The sequence below is a fragment of the Acomys russatus genome, chromosome 19 (genome assembly GCF_903995435.1).
Source record: "Acomys russatus chromosome 19, mAcoRus1.1, whole genome shotgun sequence".
Taxonomy (NCBI): Eukaryota; Metazoa; Chordata; class Mammalia; order Rodentia; family Muridae; genus Acomys; species Acomys russatus.
Genome location: NC_067155.1, coordinates 54988176 through 54996917, shown reverse-complemented (window position 1 = coordinate 54996917; position 8742 = coordinate 54988176). Strand labels below are relative to the sequence as shown.

Here is an 8742-nt window from a genome sequence, read left to right as displayed (position 1 = left end):
TCCCTTCCTCAAGACTTTTCCTCCTGTGTGCAATCACCTCTTGAGGGATTTCACCTGGGAGGAGGATTCCTGTTTTGCTGCCTATAAGAAGGCTCATTGGAACTCTGAAGGGAACTGCTCCTGCGGCTGCTGCTCTCTCAGCACGAAGGACCCGCTGTGTTATTGTGTGTGTGTGTGCATGTGCATGAGTTAAATCTGCAGTCCCTCGCCCTTGACTCAGTACCGCGGTGGCGCGGGCACCACAGGGGGGGGGACACATTAAAACAGTTATATATATAAAGGTGCTATACACCTTTAATCCCAGCACTGGGGAGGCAGAGGCAGGAGGATCTCTGAGTTCGAGGCCAGCCTAGCCTGGTCTACAAAGAGAGTTCCAGGACAGCTAGGGCTATTACACAGAGAAACCCTGTCTCCAAAAAACAAAAAACAAAGTAAAACCAGTTATAAATATGTATCAAGTACTGTGTGTTGTTCTGATACTTGCATGCATTGTGTAATGTTTAAATCCCTAAACCAAATCACCTTAAACATGTATCATTTCTTCTTGATTTTGAGACAGGGTAATAATACTGTGTAGCTAGCCCAGACTGCCTGACTATCTTCTTGCCTTAGCGTTCTCAGAGCCGTGGTTATGGGTAAACAATCTAAGTTTTGAAAAAAAGCTACTAGACTCACTGTTTTGTGCAAGTGTTACGAAAGCCACATGCTGCTGGAGAGGCGCCATGAACTGAGTGCGAGTGGTCGGTACAAAGAGGAGGATGATATACTTGGAATGCCAGTAAATGAGAAGGCAGGCAACCACCTGCTAGGAAAACATTTTATTTTTTTAAATTTTTTATTTTCTGAGACACGGTCTCTCCATAACCTTGGCTGTCCTGGAACTCACTCTGTAGACCTCACTCAATTCAGGGAGATCTGCCTGCCTCTGCATCCCAGGTACTGGGATTAAAAGTGTGCACCTTTAGCTCCCTGTAGCTGTTGCTGCCTAAACGAATTTGGAAAAGAATTAGCACTCACAGTCGTATACTGTACCAGTAAATCGGTAAAAGGACAGGCGATGATAATGTCTAGCACTGTATGACTATTAAACAACGTACTTAAACAGCTTGCACTAGTGTCTGTACACGTACGGAATCGAGTCCCAGGGAGGGCTAGTAAACTTTTTGTACAGTTTCACTATTGGGCAAGCACTTTCCCAGGGCTCACACAAGTTCCCGGCAGCTGCACAAAGCCAAGACCAACTGGTTTTTCAAGATGTAAAGTCAGTGGCATTAAACCGAGGTCTCGCTTTCCACGCCTCTCCCTCTCACTGGGATAGGCTTCAACGGCAACAACCGCCCCTGGGATCCAGATTATTCCACCGGCAAAATCAAACCACAGCGCCAATTAAAGGGAAGGCGAACGTCCCTTTCCACGCAGGCGCACTCCATCGCAACTTCCCTCCACTATCGCGATACACCGGCGAGATCGGCGCTGGCCCTTTAACTGCCCCTTCCCGGGGGCCTGCCCAGCGCGTGCGCACTGCGGTTCTGCGCTTGTCATCATGGCGACGCGGGGCCATGTGCAGGACCCTAACGACCGGCGCCTCCGGCCCATTTACGGTGAGTACTGGGAGCCGGCCTGCCGGCCAGTGCGACAAACCAAGGCCTATTCTGTCCGCGGTGAAGGCCTAGGAGGTCCGCTGGGGGCACGCGCGGTGCGGGGTAGCGAGGGGGCGGGCCGCGCGGTGCGCTAGGCCGCAGCCTCCGCCTCGCTTAGGCGCCGGCCCCGGCGTTGCTGGTCCCTAAGGCGGCAACGGCGGGTGCGCGCAGCTGTCACTCCGAGCGGGTCGCGCCCTTCCATTGAGACGAGCGCTACTATCAGGTCTCTTTATTGCAGCTGCTCCCAGGGAAGCCGTGGTCTTTCCTGCAGGTGACAACCGGCCCCGGCGTGACGGTGGGAGCATCTTCCTGAGGAGAGATGCCCCAGTGATGGTGGCTCCATTTACTAGGATGAGGACCTGGGGGTTGTTTGGTTGGGTGTAGTCTGGTGCACGTGGAGAAACTGAGGCCCAGAGAAGGGAAAAGGCTGATGCAAGGTCACTCAGATCGAGCCACATTCTGATGCTGCTCAGTGCGGGAACAGCTGCTCTGGGCACACGTGGGAGGCTGGGGGAGGGGGTCGCGGGCCCAGAATAGCGGGGAGAAGGCAGTAGCTGGTGTCGGAGGGGCAGGCCGGGCTGCTGATAGGTTTTTCCTTTCAACACCGTGTCTGTGGTTTTTCTCTGCACCTTGCCTTCCGCGTGCTTAGCGGATCCCTCTCCAACGGCGCTCGCCCCAAACCCACATGCTTTAAGATGTTCCTTATTGTCATCTTCCTGCCGTAGTATATTAAGTGAATCACAGAATTGAGTCAAAGAGGAACAGTTTGCTATAACTGAGATGGTCTGTTATTGGAAGTGGTTTCTTTTTCTTTTCTTTTCTTTTTTTGCGTTGCCTTTCGTCACTGATGGATGTATGGTCTTGTTTCATGTAATGCTGAGGAAGCTTCAAGGTCAATGGTTTTTGCTATAGTAGACCCAGCGTTTTCAACGTGGCTCTGTGGTTTGGCTTCTTTTGTTCTTAGCAGAGTGGGGTGCTTGGCTCTCTAGCAGATTGGTACAAATGATCTCGGTTTTTTCTTTTCCCATTATTTTACATCTATGGGTATTTCCTGCATGATGTCTGTGGACCACGTGCGTTCCCGTTGCTTGAAGAGGGCGTTAGGATTCCCTGGATCTGCAGTTACAGACTATTGTAAGCCAGGACGTGGGTGCTGGGACTCTTAACTGGGGTCCTGTGCAAGAGTAGGCAGTGCTCTTAACCACTGAGCATTCTCCAATCTCTCCAGTCCCCCGTCCTGTTCTTTTTGTGACAGGATCTCAGTGTTGCCCTTGACTGGCCTGAAATCACCTGCTTTCTGCCTTCTTAGTGTTGGGATTTAAAGGCCTAGCTGCGCTGTATGTGGTGGCTCACGCCTTTAATCTCAGCACCCGTGAGGCAGAGGCAGGTAGATCGCTATGAGTTCGAGGCCAGCCAGGTCTACAAAGGGAGTCTCAAAAAAAAAAAAAAAAAAAAAAAAAGCCTAGCTGCTTTGCTCTTCTCCTGCCTTTTCTCCTCCTTCCTCTTTCTCTCTTTTTCTTTTTCTTTTTTGTGCATTGGTGTTTTGTCTGTGTGTATGTCTGTGAAAGTACCAGATCCCTTAGAAATGGAGCAACAGTCAGGTGCAAGCTGCCATGTGGTTGCTGGGAATTGAACCCGGGTCCTCTGGAAGAACAGCCAGTGCTCTTAATCCCTGAACCCTCTCTCCAGCCCCAGTCTTTTCTAAGACAAGGTTTCACTAACAGACCTGGAACTCTTTTATGTAGACCAGCTAGACTCAAACTTTCAGCTATCCTCCCTCTGCCTTCCAACTGTTGGGACTACAAGCATGTGGCCCGGTGCACAGTCATCATAGTTTCATATGTGTATTTATTTGATGGCTTCTTTTTTTGTTGTTTGTTTTTCAAAACAGTGTAGCCTTGGTTGTTTTGGACTCACTCTGTAGACCAGGCTGGCCTCAAACTCACAATGATCTGCCTGCCTCTGCCTCCCTAGTTCTGGGATTAAAGGTGTGTGCCACTATGCCCAGTTTGATGCCTTTTTTAATTTTTTAAACTACCTTTGTTGAAGAAATATTTTTGGGGTGTGTGATGGGGTGTGGTCACATGAATAGTATTGTGTGCCTGTGGAGTTCAGAGGGCACCATGCAAGAGGGAGTTGGTCTTTTCCTCATGCAGATCTGGGCATTAAACTCAGGTTGTCAGGAATGGCAGCAAGTACTTGCTGAGCCATCTTGTTGGCCCTGAGGTGCTATGTTGTGTGATGGCTTACCTTGCCATTGCCTGTCTCTAGCATGAGTGGTCCTGTTCAGAACTTAATTCAATTTTTTTTTAACCAGGGATATCTCATTTAACCTTACACATTCTTCATACACACACCCCCCTTAAAACAGTTGGAGCAGAAGCTTATTGATTGCTCTTATGTAATTTATCTAATACTGATATGTCCTGGACTTGGGATTTGAACTTCAGGCACACTGTCTTAACCATTGTGCTAGAAATTACATCGCTTTGATTTGTCTTAAGGTCACAGAGATGGAGCTAGCAGAAAGAGGACTCAGATTTCTCTGTTGCTGTAAATCCTCCTGTCTTTGCAGTCTGTGCAGACCAGGCTGGTCTCTGGCTTGTAGCTGCCCTCCTGTTTCTGGGTAATAGAAAGTACAATGTAAATTAAGAGCTCATGGTTTGTGCGTTCCATCCCATCACAGACCCTGCCTGCAGACTTTTCCTTTTTCTGAACTTTTTTTTTTGTTGTTGTTTTTGGTTTTTGGAGACAGGGTTTCTCTGTGTAGCCTTGGCCATCCTGGACTCACTTTGTAGACCAGGCTGGCCCCGAACTCACAGCAATCCGCCTGCCTCTGCCTCCTGAGTGCTGGGATTAAAGGCGTGTGCCACCATACTCGGCATTTTTCTGAACTTTTATACAAAGACTAAAACCTTTTCAAGAGTGATTAGATTCATAACCCTGTTCTTGAAGACCAAGGAGAACACCGTTGGTCTCATAATCAGTTACGTTTAATGATGTTTTGAATTGTTGAAAAGAAACACCACTCACACTGCCAAACATCAGGATGTATGTGTTAACCAGAGGGACAGGCCATCTTCCCAGAGTGAAGCCTCAATTGCATGCCTTTGTAATAGCTAGTAGGAAGAGTAGAGGAGGCCTTCTGAGCGGCTTCTCAGACAAGGCAGGAATAGGCCTTGCCACAGGCTTTGTACTTCAGACATGTTGGTGCCCCTAAACAACTGTTAATCCTTAAATCCAGGCTGCACTAGCTGACCACGAGCAAGCTCGTCAGCATGGAGATCAGCCACACACTGGTGGTCGGCGCCAACTGGGAGCTGGTCACCTTAAGGAGCTGAAGGCTGGGCAGGTGCGTGGGCTGAGGTTGTAAGGTGTGTGCTGTAGGGTTGAGCACAGGTTTCTGTGGTCCAGCCTGGCTTTGAGCTCCCTAAATTGCTCTTGCTGGTCTGGAACCCAAGCGGTTTTTTTGTTTGTTTGTTTGTTTGTTTTTTTAATTTTTCGAGACAGGGGTTCTCTGTGTAACCTTGGCTGTCCTGGACTCATTTTATAGACCAGGCTGGCCTCAAACTCACAGCAATCTGCCTGCATCCAGGGTGCTGGGATCAAAGAAGTGCACCACCACCCCTAGCTCTTTCTTCCTGCTTTCTCGAAATTACCTCTTGCTGTGTTATTCTCACCAGTTGGCACTTTTGTTTGAGATGGTGAGCCTAGTGCTTTTTTCTGCCGTTGTTATAGCTGATGTTGGAGTGTGAGATGGCTCAGCACATAAAGATGCTGACTGCCATGCCTGCTCATCTGAATTCCATCCTGGGGACCCTTGAAGTGTTCGGAGAGAACCTGCTCTCAGAAGTTGTTCTTTGACTTTCATACGCATGGCACGAACCTGTGAACACACATATATGTAACACAGTCCTTTGTTCTAATCTGTGGTGTGTCCTGTCTTAGGAGCAGGTGTATCATGATTCCAGCAGGCTCCCCAATGAGTTGCTTCATCCAACAGTTGGGATGTTTCCCTTGGGTGTCTGGTTAAATTGTAGGGCAAGTAATTAATCTGCTATAGCTCGTTAATAAAAACTTGAGGGCTGGAGAGATGGCTCAGTGGTTAAGAGCACAGTCTGCTCTTCTAAAGATCCTTAGTTCAATTCCCAGCAACCACATGGTGGCTCACAACCATCTATAATGAGATCTGACGCCCTCTTCTGGCCTGCGGGTGTACATGTAGGCAGAGCACTGAATACATAATAATAAATAAACCTTTTAAAAAAAGCAACTTGAAGGTCCTCATTCAAGGGTAATATGTATTCTGACTCTTTTGTTGGGCAGTGTTAACTGTGAGTCTTCAAAGTAACAAGGTATCATTGATGGTGAGTGTGGGTGACTTTGTGTGTGTGTGTGCACACACATGGGTCTGTATACATGTGGAGACCAGAGGTCAACCTTGGGTGTTATTCCTCAGGTGCTTTCTATTTATTTTATTTATTTTTGTTTTGTTTTGTTTTTCAAGACAGTGTTTCCCTGTGTAGCCTTGGCTGTCCTGGACTTGCTTTGTCGACCAGGCTGGCCTTGAGCTCACAGCATTCCACCTGCCCACCCCCCCCCCCTCCCCGCCCCGCTGGGATTAAAAGCATGAGCCACCACTGCCTGGCCCTCAGGCGCTTTCTACCCTGTTTTGTTTTGTTTTTAATCTGGGTCTCTTTCTAGCCTGCCACTTGCCAGGTGGTCTAGGCTTGCCGAGACTCCCAGTTCCATACTATCCTGTCTCTGCCTCGCCAGCCCTGGGATCACAAATATGCCACTGTGTCCTTTCTTTTTACTTGGTTCTGGGGATCAGACTCAGTCCTCATCATGTCTACCTGACAAACACTTTGCCTCCTGAGCTGTAGTACCAGCCCCTGTTTGACTTGCTGTGGAAATTTCACTTGTTACAACATTCTTTGTTCTGTAGGGAGAATCTAACCACTTCAAAAGCTGTGTTTACATAGGGATATAGCTCAGTGATAGTGTCTGTCTAGGCCACAGGTTCATTCTCCAGCCCTGGGGGAGGGAGAAAAGAAAACAAATCCTGGATTTTTTTTTTTCCAGATAAGGTTTCTCTTGTGTAGCCCTGGCTGTCTTGGATTTGCTTTGTAGACCAGGCTGGCCTAGAACTCACAGAAATCCATCTACCTCTGCCTCCCCAGTGCAGGGATTACAGGCATGTGCCACCATGCCGAGCTCCTGGGGAAGAATTTTACATGGGATAGAGACTAATAGAACCATGGTCATTAGTGTCTCATGTAGCCCAGGCTAACCTAGCACTTGCTATGTAGCTAAGGATGACCCTGAACTTGCCTCTTGTGTGTGCTGGGATTACAGGCTCTGCCACTTCATACAGTCTTGTGAGGTGTTGGGTTCCACTGAGCTAAATCGGCAGCCTAGACATATTTAATTGTGTTTGTGTTAAGGGTTCTGAAAAGTGTGGCTTGCCCCAAGATCATGCAGTGTGGGCATCTGGGCTTTTTGGGAGCAGATTACAAAACATCCTTGTGGACATAAAGTTGTAATGGAGTGAAGGACATAGTGATGAAGATCTTTAAAGCCTGGCCTGCTTAGGACACATGCAGTGAACTCCTGTGGGGGTTTAGAGGTGCTAGAGTGGGAATGGGACCAGAAGGCAGAGGGATGTGTCCTAAAGCTGTTGCAGGACCAGGAAACTTGTTTCATTTTCCTTTGAGAAATTTGTCCCTTTCCTTCATTCATTTATTCATTTTTGGTTTTTCAAGACAGGGTTTCTCTGCGTAGCCTTGTCTTTCCTGGACTCGCTTTGTAGACCAGGCTGGCCTGGAACTCACAGCAATCTGCCTGCCTGAGTGCAGTCTTGTGTTTTAAGAGAGAGCTCAGGCCAGGTGTGGTAGTGCACGCCTTTAATCCCAGCACTCAGGAGGCAGAGGCAGGTGGATTGCTGTGAGTTTGAGGCCAGCCTGGTTTAGAAAGTGAGTATAGGACAGCCAGGGCTACACAGAGAAACCCTGTCTCAACCCCCGCACCACCCCCCCCCCAAAAAAAAAGAAAGAAAGAAAGAGAGACATCATAGAATATTGGGTGAGAAATAGACTAGGATTTTGTTTTACTGCATTTGTTGTTGTTATTGTTGAATGTGTCAGGTGTTTTGTATGTCTGCATGACATGAATACCTGGTGGCTTGAAGTGAGAGGAGGGTGTCAGGTTCCTTGGAATTAAGCCCTTTGTGAGCTGACAAGTGGGTGTTGGGAATCAAGTCCTGTTCCTGTGGGTGAGCCACAGTGCTCTTAGGCACTGAGCCATTCCTCCAGTCCCTCAAACCATTTTTAAAAAGATGGAAAGGCAGCCAGGCGTGGTGGTACACACTTGTAATCCCAGCACTCTGGGAGGCAGAGGCAGGCAGATCTCTTTGAGTTCGAGGCCAAGCCTGGTCTGCAGAGTGAGTCTAGGACAGCCAAGGCTACACAGAGAAACCCTGTCTTGAAAAACAAAACAAAAAACCCCAAACAAAACAAAACATGGAAAGGCTCTCAGTGAAGTGAGCAAGGCATGGGGAATGGCTTAAAGGGGACAAATGATAGACAAGGCCACGTGGAGGTGCTCTTTTTGTCTTTGTGGTTGAGATAGTCTTGTTAGATAGTTCAGGCTGGCCTTAAATTCTTGATTCTCTTGGCTCATCTTCTGATTGCTAGGATAGCAGGCATGCACTACCATGCCAGGCTGGCGTTTGTTTGTTTGGTTTTTCCAGACAGTGTTTCTCTGTGTAGCCTTGGCTGTCCTAGACTCACTTTTGTAGATCAGGCTGGCCTTGAACTCAAAGCAATTTACCTGCCTCTGCCTCCTGAGTGCTGGGATTAAAGGCGTGTGCCACCACTGCCTGGCTACTGGCGTTTTTTAAAATTTATTTATTTTTATTTTTGTTGTTGTTTTGTTTTTCTTTATTTCCTTTTCTTTTTCTGGTACAGGGTTTTACTGTTTGTACTGGCTGGCCTCGAACTTACTATACAGACCAATCTGGCTTTGAATTCATTCACACTGTGGCCCATGTATACTCTACACATACACAAATAAATACATAAATGTGTTTTTTCCTTTAATC

At 47.8% G+C, this 8742-nt stretch overlaps 1 protein-coding gene across 2 annotated transcripts in view; it reads left to right on the top strand.

Annotated features, from left to right (window-relative positions):
• Window positions 1-1482: 1482 nt before the first annotated feature.
• Naa25 (N-alpha-acetyltransferase 25, NatB auxiliary subunit) overlaps window positions 1483-8742 on the top strand; it is a 56943-nt gene continuing 49683 nt past the window's right edge. The window contains exon 1 of one of the 2 annotated variants that reach the window (XM_051161579.1): window positions 1483-1601. In XM_051161579.1, coding sequence (XP_051017536.1) covers window positions 1544-1601 — 58 coding nt within the window. In that variant the 5' untranslated portion in view covers window positions 1483-1543. The remainder of the gene's footprint in view (window positions 1602-8742) is intronic. The other variant, XM_051161578.1, reaches the window with a different exon arrangement.